General features: G+C 44.0%; 1 protein-coding gene across 1 annotated transcript; it reads right to left on the reverse strand.

Annotated features, from left to right (window-relative positions):
- Nucleotides 1–232: 232 nt before the first annotated feature.
- Nucleotides 233–18,854, reverse strand: LOC145413519 (uncharacterized). The gene is made up of 12 exons (XM_080283214.1): nt 18,729–18,854; nt 17,888–18,053; nt 15,429–15,582; nt 13,994–14,065; nt 12,302–12,373; nt 11,734–11,805; nt 11,245–11,413; nt 10,729–10,866; nt 9,359–9,533; nt 7,886–8,051; nt 4,811–4,936; nt 233–386 (listed from the first exon to the last, which is right to left on the reverse strand). The coding sequence occupies exons 1-12, from the start codon at nt 18,852–18,854 to the stop codon at nt 233–235; spliced, it is 1,590 nt and encodes a 529-aa protein (XP_080139340.1).
- Nucleotides 18,855–19,537: the final 683 nt, after the last annotated feature.

Here is a 19,537-nt window from a genome sequence, read left to right on the forward strand (position 1 = left end):
TCATCGCAGTGAACAAGATAATCATTTCCCTAGTTAGACCCCTCTCCTGTGCCAAATAAAATACATCAAAATGTAATAAGAATAAAGTAATATACAGTTGGCGGCCCTGGGGTATATGGGTTAAGAATCACTACACCCTGCCCTGTATCCAGAGTTAAGAATCACGACACCCTGCCCTGTATCATGAATTAAGAATCACTACACTCTACTCTGTATCATGAGTTAAGAATCACTACACCCTGCCCTGTATCTTGGTCATGGAGGCCCACTGTCCGTCACACACACTGTTGAAAGTCATTTGTAGCACCGGTTTGCCCCCCAGGTCACCAGGCCCACGGCACTTGGGCTGACGGTCCCAGATCTTGTTGGGGTTGCGGTGGAGCCAGCTGTGGAGGAAGAGGGGAGAGAGTGAGGTTGAGTGGGAGAGAGAAGGGACTGAGAGAGCAAGATCAAGAGGGAATGAGAGAGAGGGGTTTCTGAGAGAGGGACTAGAATGAGAGGGAAAGAGAGAGGGGTAGGAATGAGAAGGAAAAAGGGAGAGGGAGGTTTTGAGAAAGGGGCAAGATTTGGAGGGAAGGAGAGAGAGACGGACATGAATGAGGCTGAGGGTGAGAGAGTGAGGCTGAAAGGGTAGAGAAAGGGAGGGAGACTGAAGTAGAGAGGAAGAGAGAGGAGGGAAGAGTGAGTGAGAAGGGGGCTGAGAGAGAAAGATAGGGGAGGAAGCAAGGGTGAGACTGAGAGTGAGAAAGAGGAAGGAAGAGTGAGGTTGAGAAGGAAAGAGAGAATGGGAGAGAGGGGTTGAGAGGGAATGAGAGTGGGAGGGTGAGATGGAGAGGAGAGAGAGAGAGAGAGAGAGAGAGAGAGAGAGAGTGGAGAGTGACAAAGAGTTTGAGAGGTAATGAAAGAGGGAAAGAGTGATCGATTGAGATGAAAGAGAAAGAGGGTGAAAGCGAGGCTGAGAGGGAAAGAGAGAGAGAGGATAGGAAAGGGAGACTGAGAGGGAGAGAGGGAGGAGAGCAAGGTAAGAAGGAAAGAGACAGGAGATAGGGAGGCGAGAGAGTTTCAGAGAGAAAGAGGGACTGGGGAAAGTGAGGCTGACAGGGAAAGAGAGAGCGAGGGAGAGAGCAAGTGCAATTGAGGGGAAACGACAACCAAGGAATTGAGAGACAGGGAAGAGGGAATAAGAAAGAGAGGGAAAGGGAAAAGGGAAATTGAGAGAGGGATTGAGAGTGAGGAGGAGGGAAGAAAGGGAAGAAAAAGGCGTGAACGAGGGGAGAGGGGGGGCGGGAGAGAAAGGAAAGAGAATAAGAACGTGACTAAAAGGAAAAGAAAGAAAGGGAAGGGTTGAGGATGAGAAAAGAGACAGGAAAAGAAGAAGATGGAGGGAGGTGAGAGGGAGAGAAAGCAGGAAAGAGAGGGAGTGAAAGAGGCTGGGTAGAAAAAAAGGATAGGACAGAGAATATGAGGGTGGCAGGGAAGAAAAAAAAAAAGAGAGATGGAAAAGGTGAAGGTGAGATAAGGAAGGGGAAGGATGGATGGAGAGATAAGAGAATGGGAATAGGAAGAAACGGAGAAAGGATATCAATAAATCAGAGACAGAGGGGAAGGAAATGGTGGGAAGAGAAAGACGAAAAGAGAAGAAAATGACAGTAGGAGAAGCGATGAGAGGGAGAGAGGTAGGAGAGGAATAAGAAGGGGCAAGAAGGAGAGAGGATAGAGAAAGACCAAAGGAGAGAGGACAAAAAGGGAGAGACATGATGAAAAGAGAAATTAGGGGAGAAAAGAAAAGGGAAGGAGGAAGGAGGTGAAAAAAGGAAATAAGGAAGAAGAGAAGAGAGTGAAGGAAAGAGAAGGGGTGATAAGGAGACAGGAGAGAAGGAGAGGATGAGGGAAGAAGTGTGGAAGGAAGAAAAGGAAAATTGAGAGGTAAAGGGACAGAAAATGCAGAGAGACAAATGGAGGAATATATAGAAGGGGAGGTGAAAGAAGATAGTGAAAGTGAACGAGGGAGAAGGGGGAATGGAGGGAAGAGAGAGAAAAAAAGAAAAGATTAATGGATGACAGAGGTGGGAAGGAGGAAGGATGGCTGAGAAGAGAGAAGTTAATAGGAGAGAGTGGAGGAATGAGAGAGAAAAAACAAAGGAGATTAATGGAAGAGAAAGAGAAACGAAAGAGATGAATGGAAGGAAGAGGAGGGAGGGAAGTTACCGTAAGCAAGCAAGGGAGGAGAGAAAAGAGAAAAAGAAGATATGATAATGGAAGAAGGAGGAGGTGGAGGAAGAAGAAGAAGAAGAAAAGGAGGAGGAGGAGGGAGATAAATGAAGAGAAGAGTAAGAAAGACAATGCGAGGGGAAAGTAGATGAAGAGGCAGAAAGGAAAGGAAATGGAATAGGGGAGGAGGGAGATACAGAACAGGAAGGGAAATATGGGAAAGATAGAGCAAAACGGAAGTTGCAAATATAAGAGGATAAGAGAACAGAAGGGGAATGTGTGTGTGTGTGTGTGTGTGTGTGTGTGTGTGTGTGAGAAAGAGAGAGAGAGAGAGAGAGAGAGAGAGAGAGAGGAGAGTAGGAGGGGGAGAGAGAGAAGGGAAGAAACAAAGAAAAAAGGAGGGAGAGGAGAACAAGTAAGAAAGCAGGAGGAAGAGAGAGAGCAAAGGAAAGAAGCTGAGAAAACTTCGGGAAGTGATAATAGAAAGGATATTAAACAAACTGGAGAGGAGAGAATACGAGGAGACACTGAGTAAATAAAAGTGGGAGCGGAAGGAGAGAGGTAAGGAAACTGAGAAAAAAAGTAGGAGAGAGAGAGAGAGAGAGAGAGAGAGAGAGAGAGAGAGAGAGAGAGAGGGAGAGGGGGGGAGGGAGGGAGAATACTGGAAAGACAGTGAATGTAAAACCAAGAATGACACATATACGAGTAAGAGAAAAATACAGTATATAAATGGTGGGAAACTGAACACGATGCAGGAGGAGGCCAAAGGATTAAAAGGAATTGATGGAAGAAGAAGAAGAAGAAGAAAAAGAAAGAGAGAGTAGGATCGAAGATGAGTTTTAAAATGAAGAGAGCAAACATGAAAGACTTACAGCTATACGTACCGTAAGAATATCATCGCTCCACATTTTAGTCTATGAATTACGAAACCCCTACGTAATGCAGGATTCAGAAAATAATGTTGGACACCTAATATCGCATCACTGGGTTTCGTAAGTCTGCTCAGTGTCTGCGTTTTTTTTTTTTTCGTAATGAAGTGATTCAATATACAGGATGGTCCGTTAATAGTGTTCAACTAATAACTCACCTTGAAGTGTTTAGCGTATTAAAACGACGGCTCAGTCTGCTAGTGTGGGCTTGGATATGGCGGTAGGAGTAGGAATGAATAAATTATTCAGACTAAGCACTGATAACACTGACTAAGCCGTCCCAACAACACACGAGTGGAAAAGGAGTTTTATATAATGGATCACCCTGCTTCATGTAAGTGTTCATGTAAATATATGAAGAGTGAAAGCATATTCTTCTCAACAGTTGATCTCTTCCTCTGAAAGGTAAATATAATCGGACTACTGATTAAGTTATCTATGTTGTCAGTGTAGGTTATTATTCTGTTTCAATGAAGAGTGATTGATGCAAGGAGAATTATTCTTTAGATTATTTATATTTCACTCCTCCTTCCCCACTTCCCCACTCACTTCTCTCCCTGTTTTACTCACTCACTTCCTACCTCTTGCTCAGTTTCCTTTCTTCCTGCCTCTTGCTTCCTCCCTTCCTCCTTCCCTCCTTTTCTTCGTCTCCCATTCACTTACTTACCCACTCTCTCGCTCATTCACTCACTCCCTCTCTCGTTCATTCACTTGCTCCATCTCACTCACTCATTCACTCACTCTCTCCTCTTACCCACTTACTTCCTCCCTCTCGCTCAGCTTCCTTTCTTCCTGGCTCTGGCGTCCTCCCTTCCTTCTTCTCTCCCTCTTCCCCCCCCCTCTCTCCCTCCCCCCCTCCTTCCCTGATTCCCTTCCTGTTGCTTACTCTCTTCTCCCTCCTCGCTTCCTCTCCTATCTGCCTGCATTCTTACCTGCCTTTCCTTTTACCTGTACCCTGCCTAATCTAATTTCTGCCTCCCTTTCAACCGCGTCACATCTGTGCCTGCCTAACTCCCTGTCTGCCTACCTCCCTGCCTAGCTATTTACAATATTTTTCTTGCCTCTCTCCCTGTCTACGTATCTTCTTGTCTCTCTACCTCTTTGCCTTTCTACATCCCTGCTTTCTTGACTATTTTCCTACCTGCCTCGCTCCTTGCCTCCCAACTTTCCTTCCTTCACCATCCTTCCTACTCTCTTTCTCCATGGTTACCTTTCATCCTCCTTGTCTAGCCTCTATCTTCCCTACCTCCATGCGTACCTATCTATACTCTTGCCTACCCTCACCATTCGCAACCCTCACTCCTGTCTGCCACATCTCTGCGTTACTCCATTCTCCACTTCTCAACAACATCCTATCTTTACCTCCCTCACTCTCTGGCTCCTTGCTTACCCTCACCCCTGCCTACCCTCATCCCTACCTACCTTCACTCCTGCCTATCCTGCCCCCACCCACTCTTACCTTCACTCCTGACTCCTCTCATCCCTTCCTGCTCCACCTTTGTCTACCTTTTCTCCTTCCTACCTTCACTTTCACCTACATTATCCTCACCTCTGCCTGTTCTACCTTCACCTCTTCCTATCTTATCCTCACCCTTGTCTACCTAACCTCTTACATGCCTACACTGCCTCCCTGCTTCCCCGTCTTCCTGCCTACCGTGTCTGTCACTCACTCTGTCAGGTAAAGGATGAAACAGTCGCAGTGCCAGGGGTTCATGGACAGCTTCACCTGTTCCACACGCTTTAGTTCGTCAAGCAGACCGTCAGGCAGGCTCATGAACTTGTTGCTGTCGATCTGCCTGAAGAAGGAGAGAAGAGTTAGCTCTAGGGGAAAATTCAGACTTAGCAAAAATTGAGGGGGGGGGGGAGGGAAGAAGAGATGGGTTATTTCTAGGGGAAGATTTAGACTTAGCAGAACCTGAAGAGAAAAATGAAGAGGGTTAGATCTAGGGGAAGATTTAGACTTAGCAGAACTTGAAGGGAAAAGGTGAATAGGGCTAGTTCTATGGGAAGATTTAGACTTAGAAAAAATTAACCTTCTTTACTGACGCTCATGTAGTTGACAGACAATACCTTAAGCCCGCAGGAGAATCACTAAAACAGACAACCAGCTTTTGCTAGGTCTAAATCTTCCCTTAGAACAAACCGCAACAAGTGAATGAAAGAAGAAAGATTAGAATCATGCCTGTTAACTGTACAAGGGCTATCAAAGCAATCAGTAGCTAAGTCTCATTCTTCCCTGAAAACTCGAATTTACAGTTGAATTTCCTCTGAACAGGAGAGGAAGGGGACAATGTTGGGGGATGGGGAGGAGGAGAATGGGAAGGTGAGGAGAAGGTGGGTACGATGTTGGGAGGAGAAAGTGAACAGAGAAAGGCGAGGTGAGTAGGAAGACGGATGGCTTAATTACTTAGCTGGTAATATGTCAGTCTGTCAAATTACGATAAGCCCTTCACTCACTCATTCACATCTGCACACACATCTCACCCATAGTCCCGTACACGTGAACGTATAAACACTTTTTCCCACACAGCTCAACAAACACACCTTGCACACGCTGTTTACATACCTTTACATTTTCAAAGGCCTTGGTGATGCTATCATGTATGCCTTGATCACCAGATGGCTGGTCTCCAGGCTGTTTTTTCTATTTTTTCAGCGTCACAGGTTTGTCCCCAAACGTAAGACTACATCCCATGTTTTCTTAGGCTAGTCTCTTGGCTCCCGTCAACATTCATATCCATAATCCTCCTCGCCCCGGTAACTCTTTTCAATCTCTCTACATATCCGTACCTTCTCAGTCGTCCTTTTCTCATCTCTTCACTAATGCACTTCATTTTACATCATTTTCTGAGTGCTACACTATCCAACCTATACCCCACGGAGGCATTACTCATCCAGCTCACCATCCTCATCTCAGGGGTGGTTGCTTTTCCTTGTTTAGCTTTGGCATTTGCGTTCCCCTGCCCCACAGGAACAGTGTTTTGTTTATATACGTATAAATAATGATTAATGAATAATAGAGGAATAACAAATTGAGCTTCTCGTCATGGAAAAGCTTAAAGTCTTATCTGAGATCACTGGTATGTTTGCTAACTGTGATGAGAAACTGTATACCAGCATCGGTGATATTTGTTTAATTTACCTTCAAATACAGCCTTCCTTGTCTGATTTTGACACATATGGTGGTGTTGACATTTATTCATTTTATCATAAAATACCGTACCGTATGGATTTTTTTGGCGCCTCTCTCTCTCTCTCTCTCTCTCTCTCTCTCTCTCTCTCTCTCTCTCTCTCTCTCTCTCTCTCTCTCTCTCTCTCTCTCTCTCTCTCTCAAAACTAACAAACCGTAATCCGTATTCAATCATCATTTATCCATCAAGAATCATTTATATCTATCATCTGTCCAGCAATCCCTGTGTGTATTATCTGTTAACCAACCTAATTATTTTACTGTATCTATATCAGGGTTGCGATTAAGGCAGTAATGAGGGGACTTGATTTTGAGAACAAGAAATCAAAGATCAACGTAATAGGGCAAGATCAAAGTTTGATCCATGCATGTCATTTTCAAGAGCAAAATAATTAAAACAATTTCCACCTGATTTGGACCAAACTTGGTGGAAGAGTTGTGGGTCACCGAAGGTGTTGGGCTATTTTTTTTTTTACCAGTAAACCAAAAGTCAGTGTCACATGACAAGGTAAACATTAAAAGTTTTTGTCCGATTTAGGTCATCTTGGTAGAAATGCTCAGGGTAAGGCAAAGATTAATGGATTCGACTTTGAAAACAGTTGAAGGTCAAGGTCACAAAGCAAGGTCAGAGGTTAAAATCACATAGCAAGTTAAATTAAACAACTTTGACTTGATTTAGAACAAACTTTGTGGAAGTCCTCCATCCAATATATTACCAATATGCCGGGAATCGAACCCGGGACTCTCAGGTGAGAGGCAGGCAGCATACCACAACACCATATTTTGGATTATTTTTCCTGTGTACAATGCAGGTTTCTCTCTTCCTTGTGGAACCGTTAACGGTAATGCCAGGATGAGGGAATAATCAGTCAACAGTTAAAATCGTAAGTTAAGGTCAACATTTAACCCATGTGTGTCTGTGTGTGAACAAAATAACCAAAAGTTTTCCTTTGATCTGGGCCAAATTTGGTAGGTCCGAGGCTCAGCTAAGGGTTGACCTATTTTCTTTTAGAGCAATAGGTCAAAGATCAAGGTCACAGGACTAGGTCACATTAAACAATGTTTATCCATTTAGACCAAACTTCCTGGATCGGTTCAAGGTGAGATAAGGATATAGGGATCCGATTTTGTGAACGATCAGTCAGAAGTAAATATCACAGGGTAAGATCAAATGTTCGACCTTATAACTCAACAGTTTTGATTCGATTTGAACCAAACTTGGTGGAAGGACTGAAAGCCAGTCAAGGATCAAGAGATTTAATTTTAAGAACCATAGATCGAGGGTCAGAGTAACTTAGCAAAGTCAGCTCAAGCAGTTCTGATCCTATATGGACCAAACTTGGCGAAAGGACTAGGGATCAGGCAACAAGGAAAATGATTCGATTATGAGAACTGTTGGTCGAAGACCGAGGTCACAGGAAAGCATAAAATATTTGGACCGTTGACCAACTGTAGGGAGCGAGTGTAGTTTTTCCAAGTGCTGTGTGGTGTTTATAAAGTGAACTGATATTTCTCTTCACAACTGTAGGCTAACCATACATTCATACATACTCACAATCTCAAAAGGTTTGGTGTGCGCCTGAAGATGGCTTTAGGCAACTTCTTGAGCAGGTTATTGTTAAGTAGTAGCCACGAGAGACTGTTGAGACCTGAAAAGGCCGCCAGCTCTATGCTTTCTATCTTATTGGAGAAGAGGTACAACTTCAGTAGTTTGGGTGTGCCTGTAAAAGAATGATATATACATTTTATTAATGTTTCCTAGCTTCCGTGATTCCCTCTCTGATAAAATAAAACCGTCTGGCATGAACTTTATATACAAAGAAGAAAGAACCAAAGGCTAAAAGCATTAAGAAAAGCAGTTATTCTTTCCAGGAGAAATTGGACAGGAGCCAATTTCTAGATTTATTCATTTCGAGATGCCTGGACACTACATTTACAAGAAGAAGCACTAAAAGAATGCATCATCCGCGCTGTCGGACTAAATTCCCGTCCACACTGAAAGTTGGTCCCTCTGACTGTGAGGTATGGTCATGGAAAAGCGTTCAAAAAATTATTGTCTTGTAAACGTGAAACACTAATGAACCCTTCCCGTTTCTGATCTACTGGGGGTTCAGAGGGAGAGTGAGGGCTGCACTGGATATTGCCATCAAGACATTTGTAATCATCATGAAACTGTGGCCCAGGCCGAGAAGGCCTGGCTGAAGTTGTTCCCTTCGTGTAGTCCACCATCCCCCTTTCATGGGATAGGGAGTGACCTGAGTGACGCTTGGATAACTGAGCAGCGGCTCCGCTTGGTTCTGTCAGTGACATAGCACAAAGGTACACCATGACACAAATACGCTCCTGAGTTGTAGTTCTTGCTTACCCTCTAATCCTACCCTGGCTAGAGGAATGTTATGGTCACGGCTTCCCACGAAACGAAACCCAGTTGTCCAGTGTTAAGGTGGTAGCTGAAAGCTTTGGTAGGCTGCGCATGGAAAAGTTTACAATGGCACTTAGTAATACAGTCTAGAATAACTTAAAACCAACAAAGACGGGTCTTCATTCGATGTGTACTTGGCTTCGTATAGGGTCAGTAGAAAGTATGGTAACGAGTGTATGCCTTGTCTATGTAGAGTCGCGGACAGAGCGGCACTTAGATTCACCGTAATGGAGACTCTTCCATGGGAAATGCCTGTGAGATGACTGAAAGTTCCTCTTGTCATTGACGAGCTGAGCTACTACAATTGTCAATTAGGGTTCCTGTTACTCTACTGTGTGATGCAAATGTATCCTGTGGATCATGAAGCAGTTCATAATAGTTAGCTCTATTAGGGGCCTTTGTTGCTTTCAAATAATCTGTGGTTATCTGGAATGCCTATAAAACAAACATTATGATATGGTTTCTATATGAAGTGCGATAATGGAATTATAATCATGTGCCGGACATGGCCTACAACTCTGCACAAATTTCAACTCCCTCGTCACCATTTAATGTCTTGTTATTAATGACATAAAACACCCCACAAAACCCTGACCACCTACTCACCCAGGAAGGTCTTGTTGTTGATTTCTTGTATGAGGTTCTGTCCGAGGAAGAGTGACCTGAGGTTGACAAGGGGTAGGAAGTCTTTGTAGTGGATCTGCGTGATGCGGTTTCCGGTCAGCTCCAGAAAAGTCAGATTGCCTAGGTCACGAAACACACCGGTAGGGATGGACTCAATCTGGAGAAGTGAGTTCAGATCAGTTAGGCGCGGAGAGTCGGTGCTGGGAGAATCATGAAAAGTGATTAGGTCTGAGTAGGATGTTTTGCTAGGTTAGGTTAGGTTAGGTTAGCTTGGGTTAAGTCAGTTTAAGGTGTCAAGTTAGACTAAGTTAGGATGGAGTAGGTCATGTTGGTTAGATCACGGAAGGAACCTGTTGAAACTGACCCGACGTGAAGGACTGGGATCACCTAAGGACAGATAGATGTTAGTGGTAAAGTCATGTAATGCTGCTAGTTTTGGTTAGTTAGTTTACTTAGGTCAAGTCACGGAATGTGCCCGTCGAGATGGGCTCGATCTGAAGGTGTCAGATCAATTATGGGAGGAAATTTGGCGCAAAATCATGGAAGGTAATTAGGTTTACTGAAGGCGTAGATTCCAATATATGCAAGTAGGCTCCAAAATAAGGACTCTAAAATAAAGGCTCCAGAATAATGGCTGCTAAGTGGACTCCAAATAAAAGCTTCGAGGTAAAGACTACAAAATAAAGATTTCAAAATAAATACTCCTAAGTCAAGTTTCCAAAATAAAGACTACAAAATAAGACTGCAAAGTAAATACGACAAAATAACGGCATCAAAACAAGACCTCAAAATAAAGACTCAGAATGTAAATTTAAAAATTAAATCTTCAAAATAAAGAGCGCAAAACAAAGACATCAAAATATGGTCCTTAAAATAAAGACTTCAAAACAGACATAGAACTAAAGACCGCAGTACGAAGATTCCAAAAGAAAGACGTGGACTCCAAAATAAGAAAGTAGACTGAAATAAATTGTGTAAAAATTAAGTTCCTAAGGGCTGTAAAGACCAGTGAATATACCTGATGGGAGATTCCAAGCAAAGACTCCAAGATAACAAAGCAGACTGCTGAAGAATGACAACGACTCAAGAAGAATGACGCAGATTCCTAAATAAGGACGAAAAATCCAAAATAGAGACGCAGAATCATAAATAAAGACCCAGATTCCAAAATAAAAACGCTGACTCCAAAATAAAAATGCAGAATCCAAGATAAGGAGTCAGGACGCAGCCTCCAAAATAAAGACGCAGACTTCATGAAAAAAGGAACAGACCCCAGAATAAACACACAGACCCCTCAGTAAGACGCAGAGTCCACGATAATGAAGCAAAATCGAGAACCAAAATAGACTCACGTAATTGTTGTGAAGATCGAGTTCCCGTAGGTTGTATAGGCCGTCGAAAAGACCGTAGGGTAGACGCATCAGCTCGTTGTCGGAGGCTTTCAGGAATTTCAGGCGATTCAGCTTGATGAACACCAGCTGGGGCAGCACCTGGGGGGAGGACGAGGAAGAGGAGGAGGAGGACGAGGAGGAGGAGGAGAGAGAGAGAGAGAGAGAGAGAGAATTACCAGAACTGTCTGTATTCTCTCCATTTATCCTTCTATCTATCAGTTTATCTCTCTATATATCTACCTATCTATCTATCTCTCTGTCTATCCATCTATTTATCTGTCTATCTATCTATCTATCCATTTAGTTATCTGTCTATATGTAGATTCATGCATCCTTCTCTTATCTGTCTACCAATTATCTTATATCTTATCTGTCCAGCCATCTATCAGTCAATCACTCGGTCTGTGTATCTACCCATCTGTGTATCTATCAGTCCATCCATCCATCCATCCAATCATCCATCCATCCATCCCCCACCTTAATCTTATTCTTGGATAGATTAAGGTCCTCCAAGCTCTCCAGATCAAAGAAGATGTCCTCCTGAAGGCTCTCTATGGCGTTGGATTCCACGTTCAGAAGGTACAGGTAGAAAAGCTTTTTGAACGCTTCGCCAGGTAGGCCCTCCAGGATGTTGTGGGAGAGGTCACTGTGGAGGAAAGGAGAGAATGAGAGAGAGAGGGAGGGACGAGAGGGAGAGACGGAGAGAAGAGAGGGTAGGAGAAAACAGCAGAGGTAAAGGAAGAAGAGCTTTTTGAACGCATCCCCAGGTAGGCCCTCCAGGATGTTGCGGGAGAGGTCACTGTGGAGGAAAGGAGAGAATGAGAGAGAGAGGGAGAGAAGAGAAGGGGAGACGGAGAGAGAAAGGAGGGGGGAGAGGGGGTAAGAGAAAAGAGCAGAAGCAAAGGAAGAAGAATTAAAAGATATAGCAAAAAAGTGAGATAGTGTGTGAAAATAAAGTTAACTCACATGGTCCTGAGCGAACGGGCGTCCTGGAAGATCTCAGCAGGGAGGTAGAGAAGGCGGTTCTTGTGCAGCTTCCTAGAGGACAGATGAAATTACTTTAAAGATTTTGTAACACTTCTTCCCCTGCGATTTATTCCACACATTACTCCTAGATATCCTCTTCTGTTATTGACGCAAACGAGGTAAATAGAATACACAAGAAATTTAAGGTGTAATATGCATAATAAAAAGCTAAGAATATATTTGCGCTTCCTACAGTTACGGTAATTGTACTGATATTATTACTGGACGGTTTTCACATTATATTCTTAATGTCAGAGACTTTCATGTATTTTGGAAACTTTTCGAACTGGAGGGTCTGATAGTACCTAAAGTAATCCCCATGCTACTTGCTGTTCTAAGTTGCGTAAAATCGTCTGGAGAGAGCAAGAATAAAATCAAAGGGGTTGTTTTTTCGTATCTTTAAGACACAAAATCAGCATTCCATTTAAACAAGATACCATATACATTGAGAGAGAGAGAGAGAGAGAGAGAGAGAGAGAGAGAGAGAGAGAGAGGTGAGTATACTTACAAGTGTCTAAGGTTCTCCAGATCGTAGAAGATGCTGTTGGGGAGCAGCTCTAGTGCGTTGTCGTTCAGGTCGCTGTGGAGGAGGGTGGGCGAGAGAAAGGAGGGAGGAGAGGGAGGAGGAGGGAAAAAAGGTAGACGTAGGGAGAAAAGGGAGGAGGAAGGAGAATAGAAAGGGAGGAGAGGGAGGAAGAACATATGCAAGTGGAGGGGGAAGAGGGGGAGGAGGAAGAAAGTGAAGAGAAAAAGAAGAAAAGTGAAGAGAAAGAGGAGGTGATGGAAAAGAAAGGGGAGGAGAAAGAAAAGGAATTGGGGAGGAGATGAAATAGGAATGGAGGGAAGGAGAGGGAAGAGGAAGGGAGGAGAGGAAAGAGGAAGGGAGGAGAGGGAAGAGGAAGGGAGGAGAGGAAAGAGGAAGGGAGGAGAGGGAAGAGGAAGGGAGGAGAGGAAAGAGGAAGGGAGGAGAGGAAAGAGAAAGGGAGGAGAGGGAGGAGAAAAGTAAGGGTGAACGTTTGGTGATCAATGAGACGAACAAGGAAGGGGGAGTATTAGGAGGAAGGGAAGGAAGAGGAGGAATTTGGGAGAAGAGTAAGAGGGAAGGTGGAAGGGGGAGAGGAAAGAGGAAGGAGAGAAAGGGGGGAGAGGAAAGAGGAAGGGAGGAGAGGGAAGAGAAAGGGGAGGAAGAAGGTTCGGTGATTAATGAGAGAAGAATGGGAGGGGGGGCATTAGGAGGAAGGGAAGGGAAAGGTGGAAGGTGGGGGGAAAGCAAGTGGGAAGATGGGAGGGGGAGAGGAAAGAAGAAGGAGAGAAAGGGGGAGAGGGGAGGGAAGACGATGGTTTGGGGATTATGGAGAGAAGAAAGGAGGGGAATAGCAAGAGGGGAAAGTGAAGAGAAGGAGAGCAAGGGGAGAGGGACAGGAAGGACGGGGAGAAGAGGGAAGAGGAAGAGATGGGCATGGAATATAGGAGTATGGATTGAGGGGATGGAGGAGTAGAGATGTGAAAGAAAAATTAGTCTTAAGAAGTACGAAAATCAATAGAAATAAGACAAAACTATCAATATCCCTCCTTACAGCTACTTTTTAGTGTATTTTCATGTGCGATTTTAATATTGTCTTCATCTTTACAATATCCAGAAATTACAGAGACCTTTCAATTCGATATACCCACTGACATCCATTTTCTGTATCCTATTAATCCCACCATATACAATTGACTACATAACATAAGAATGATTTGCGATGATGATGATGATGATGATGATGGTGGGGAGAAAGAGGAGAAGGAAGAGGATGATGATGATGATGATGATGAGGAGGAGGAGGAGAAGGAGGAGAAGGAAGAGGGGGAGGAGAGGAGAGGGGAAATAGGGAAGTAACTGGATATATGAGCCATTTCCGCTGGGCACTCTGATAATAATTCTCCTTCATTTGTGCTTTTCTGATCTTAACACATTTGTATGAGTAATATTTAAATAAGGGTAAGGATAATGATGATGATAAAGATGAATAGAATAACAGTGATAAAATACGCATGGTAAAGATAATAATGATGATGACGATGATAATGAAATTTATACCAATAATGAAGATGCTGACAATGACGATGAAGATTCCAATAACAGATGTAGTATAATAATAGTAATGATAATAATAATAATAATAATAATAATAATAAAAATAATAAGAGTACTCACAGTTCGACGAGTTCGGTAAGCTTCTGGAATGAGTCCTTGTGCAGATACCGCAATCTGTTCATACCTAAGTCCCTGAAACACACGAGAGAGGTGGATGGATATGAGAGAGAGGGGGGGGGGAGCTGGAGGGAGGAGGATGTTCAAAGGTGGTAGGTGCACAGACAGGCAGACACACAGACACAGACCAACAGACAGAGAGAGAGACTATAGTGGAAAGAGAAGCGTGTGTGGTCTAAAATGAATGTAGCATATGCCGTATTATGAAGAAGGGAGCTCTTCAAAAGACTCCGTTTTAATTAACCACCGTTGTTTTTTCCTCCCCAAACAAAGAGTAGAAAACACAGCATTATTCCTTTCAGTATAGCATGACTCGCTAAGAAGAAAACCACTACTGAGATGCTTTGGCGCAGAGGAAGGAGACGGAGGGAGAAGTATATGGTGAGGAATTAAGTTTTAGGACGAGGAAGAAATGTCGAGTCTTAGTGCCGAAATCTGTCATTCCTTCTTCCTTCCCCATTTTTCTCTTTGCCGACAAATCTTATTCATCTTTTCCTCTGTCGCTCCCTGCCTCACTCTCCTTCTCTGTCTCTCCCTCCCTCCCTCCCTCTCCTCTGCTCCTCCCTGCCTCCCTCTCTTTGTTCATCCCCTCCCGTCTTCTGTTTTCATTCTATCTCTACATCTCTTTCCAGCCCCATCCGCCTTCACTCCATGGTCTCATCTCCCTCCATGCCTTCCTGCTTCTACTTCTATCCCTTCTCTCAACTTTGTCTCTCCCTCCCTTCCTCCCTCTACTTATCCTCCCTCTCTACCTCCCGTTTCCTCAAAGGTCTCCACCCCCTTCTTCCTCTTTTTCTCTATATCCCCTCACTCCTCCCTCGGCATCCTCTCCCTCCCTCCCTTCCTTCTCTTCCTTACTCCTTCACTCCATTCTTCTCTTTTCTTCCCTCTTTCTTCCTTCGCACTTTCTCCATCTATCCTTCCTCTTCTCTGTTCCTCCCTCCCTCCCTCCTTCTCTCCATCCCTCCAACCCTCCCTTCCTCTTTCCATCCACCCTCTATTTTCTTCTCTTACCCCCTTCCTCTCACTCTTTCTCCCTCCCTCGCTCCCCCCGTCTCTCCCTTCCTCCCTCCCTCTCTCTCTCTTCCTCCTCTTACTTAGTCTCTCACAATAGAAAGGAAGTTGGACTGAATCAGTACAGTGTATCTTTTCTCTCGTTCTTCGACCAACCTCTCTCTCTCTCTCTCTCTCTCTCTCTCTCTCTCTCTCTCTCTCTCTCTCTCTCTCTCTCTCTCTCTCTCTCTAACTCCCAGTCTCATTCTCACCGACCCACAAGCTCCTGGTATCGGAGCGTATCTGCTGCTCTTTCTCACACACTCTCTCATTTCCTTCTAACTTCCACTCCCTATCTCATTTTCTCTCACTCTCCCTGACTCACAAGCTCCTGGTATCGCTGGGTATCTGCTGTTTGCGCGGTACGTGGTCAAGCAGCTGCAGACGCCAGCATGACACGAACCGCGTCTCCAAGGTGCAGGTACATGGCCCCTCAGCACACATGGACCACCGCTGCGGGCCATGGTTCACCGGCCACACTGGGAGAGGAGAGAGGAGAGGGAGTTTTACTGTAGCTGTAGGAAGAAGAGTAAGGTTTAGAATTATGCCTATCGACTGCTTGAAAGGAATTTAAACAAATAATTTATCTTTACTGTCAATTTTCCACTCAACAGACATGGACCTGCGCTGATGTTCATGGTACACTGACCACACTGAGGAGGGAGAGGGGACTGAGAGGAAGTTTTAGTTGGCTTATAGATTTTGCTTTGTGTTATCACTACACTTAGGATACCTTACTGATACTGTACTTGGAAAGTTATTCTTATTTTAAAATGTTTTACTTACACCACCCAATAAGATATATTATAAGGGGACGAGGCCTGCGTATTGGTTCAGTGAATCCAGGAGGCCATGTTCTTCCTCACCGTGAAGTAGAGCGATCTGTATTAGTTAAGTTCCAAACATATCCTATCCCAAACTTTGCCTATAGAACGTGACTCGCTAATACTACTTCACTAAGCGAAAGAACACGACTGCCTACATCGCCACTCCGACTTGACAGGGAAGCGAAATTTATGTCATATGGATGGGGGGAAAGGAAAGCATTCTCAAGTATGAAGATCATTCCAAGCGTCAATAAGGCCTCCTGAATAAGACAATAACGCAAAAATACAAAATTAAAAGATTTTAAAAACTACATTGTGGTAGGTGGGGGCGCTCACCATCCACTCACTTGATGTAGTGCTGCTCTCAGGTGTCTGCCCTTTCCCCTCCTCCATCCTTCTTTCCATCCATCCTCTTCAGTCTTTTTTTCCTTCATTCTTTCCTCTTTCTTCTGCCTACGGGTGACTACACTCCTTCTTGTGTCTTTCTTTCCTTCATTCTTTCCTCTTCCTGTGGGTGACTCTACACTGAGTGACAAGCCAAATAGTTTCCTGTACACCAGGAAACCATTTACTACGCTGGGTGGTAACCTGGTGGTTTAGTGGGTAATAAAGGTGCTCCAATCGAATTGAGCCGGTGAAGGTTTATATCCAAGGGATGGTTGGGGTTTATTGCTCATGTAATGCCAGTCAGGGATGAGTGAGGCTGGTCACTCTCATCTTAAATGCCAGGACCAGATTTCCTAGCCCCGGAATCCTACGCTCCTCATGGGGCAACGTAGGACTGGATGATGGATGGATGGATGGATAAAAACTATAATATATGAGATGTTATTTTGCAGTATTTGCAACCCCAGGCTCATCTGAACGTGAACCCGGTGGACTGCAAGCTGAAATTGCCCGTTCTGCAGTCCATCATTTTGCAGGGGGATAGGGAGGGAGTTGAAGGATGTTTGTACAACAGGGCGGCAGAGGCTATAGGTTATATAGGTGCCACCACGAGAAGGTATCTCTCTCCATGACTGTTATTCTGCACTGTACATGTAAGCTATCTGGTAGTTGCCAGTGACCACTGTGTTCTATCTCATTTCAGTTTTGTATCCCAAGCTTAGGTTAGGTTAGACTGGGTTAGATTAGATCAGATTAGGTTTGGCCGGAAAGTTTAGCTTGGGTTATTTAGGCGCCGCCAGATTTTAATTATATTCAATCAACTGGGTTATTTAGGTTAAACATTATAATCAGCCTCCCCCTCCTCCAGCGTCTTCGCACAGTGGCGCAAGGGGAGCTTGCATCTAGGAGGAGTCCTGAGCCCACAACACTGGGTTACGGAAAAAGTAATGACCGGATCATGATTTAAAAAAAAAAATGTTAATCAGTTCCTTCTAATCCAGTGTACGAATACAGTACGTTACAGGACAAGAGAGCCTCCTAAGGCACTCAAGAATATGGCCCTAAGTGACACTTTCCGTCAGATACTGAATTAAAAGAACAAAGCTACAGACAAAGAGTAAACCAATAACTGCAGTTCCTGACCCCGCCTCTCGTTCTCCTTCGTGTTTTTCCTGAGTCCCTCAGAAGACGGGGGATCTCCAACCAGAATCTCTAGCGAGGCCGTATTCTCAGACACTTCTTCCGGCGCCCGGGTCTGATCGTATGAGGTCACTCCAAAATAATATCCCCTTCCACTTCCTTTTATTCCAGTTTCTCCGCTTCCATCCTATTCCTCTCCTCTTCCAGCACCTTCTAGATATTTATCTACTAGCATCCATCTATCCTCTCCCATTCTTCCACCCTTCTTCCAAAACCTCTCTATACCCCACTCTCCTCTTACCTTTTCTAATCTGTCCCACCATCTTCTGTTCCTTCCTTTCTTCACAACTTCTCCCCTCTCCTCGTCTGTTCTCTTATCTCCTCTCCTTTCCCATCCTCTCCTCTCTCCTTTCATCTCATCTTTCCTCACCTGGTTGGAAAAGGCTCTTGGTGTCCCTTTGAAGGTCCTGCACCTCCCTGGCCAGAATCTCCAGCTTGGCCATGTTCTCAAACACTTCCTCCAGCGCCTCGGGTTTTATCGTGTGCATCATCTTAGCCATGGTGAGGTCTGTGTACCGCTTGGCTAGGTCGATAGCCTGTGGTAATACGATGTCCATTTTAGCAACCTAGGGATATTTATTTTCATTTAGCAACTTTATCTTGCGAATAGCAAGTTTTTGGCGGTTTTAGCTGGATATAAACATATTTATGTCCAGACTGAGTTTTTTTTTTTTTTTTTTTTTTTTACTGCTTTAGCAATTTTAACTTCATTCCGACATTTTTAGCTTACTTTTAGCAAGAATTTCTTTGGGAATTTTACAGGGCTTAGCAGTTTCACCTATATAGATAGATAGAGATTGATCCATACATACATTAATGAGGTGGCCCGTTTATTGCTCAAACTACTCAGTCAGCGTTATCGGGGTCGACCTTGTATCATTTTTTCTTCCTCTGACACTTTTCGTGCCATTATAGTGTCTGCTTTTTACGTCCATTGCTTGCAATAGATTGCAGATTCCATGAAACGTCCAAAATATCTTCACTCCTCACAAAAGGAGACAACCATCCCTGCAGTACACAAGACTGGAGGGCGATATATACAGAACGGACCACCTTGTATTTAATGTATTTCCATTCAACAAAATGAGACAGAGAGAGAGAGAGAGAGAGAGAGAGAGAGAGAGAGAGAGAGAGATTCTTTTACCAAGTTTTAACATTTTTTATATGTCTTATACACAACTTAAGTTTGGTATAGTTTGTAAGCACGGCACCTGGCACCCGTTGAGACCACAGAGCCCCCCGTCCTCGTTGGCAGAGACACAAACCAGCCCGACGCACGCCACGACCACCAGCACACACACGGCTGGCCGAGGGAAGGCGGGGCGAGGTGGTGGCATCTTCAGTATCTTGTTGGTTAGAAGCGGTCAGGAAGGGAGACTTTAAACTCTGGTGGAAAAGGCAGACTTAAATTGCTTTCAGTCTATAGTTCCTTCACTCCGATGGTGTGATTTTTGCTTTATTCTTTCTACCTCCAGACGATTTTAATCTACTTAGGGGCATACTTCTACTGGTGAAATGGCTATTGAAGGCTGTATATAATTTCTTCAGCTCAAAAAGTTTATCGTTCGCTGAATAAGAATCGTCTGAACATAGCAAGAGTAAAACAGATATCAAGTCAGCGGATTCAAGGGGGGTTTAACCAGTCTAAAAACCGAAAAGAGACCGGTGAAAAGGCAGTAAAAAAAAAAGTTGTTGAAAAAATCAAATAACCAAACAATTTCTTTCATCGCCCGAGATTTCTGTCGTTCTTCAAAACCACAATCCACTGCTTAACCCTTTAGACGTCTGGCGTTAACTAGACGACGTATCTGAGCCTAAAGGGTTAGACCATTAGAATATTTTATGTCTTTTGAAGTTGTACTAAAATTGTTGGGAGAAAGTACTGTATATTGAAAAAGTGCAAGAGAACGTGTACAGGGATTACTCACAAGCTAAACAATAGAAGAATCCTTGTGGGTTGAAATAGCGCAGGAGAATGTGGACAGATATTATTTGTAGGGTAAATACCATAAGGAATATT

The sequence above is a fragment of the Coenobita brevimanus genome, chromosome 96, assembly GCF_032717465.1.
Source record: "Coenobita brevimanus isolate Jiangsu-jjx chromosome 96, ASM3271746v2, whole genome shotgun sequence".
NCBI lineage: Eukaryota > Metazoa > Arthropoda > Malacostraca > Decapoda > Coenobitidae > Coenobita > Coenobita brevimanus.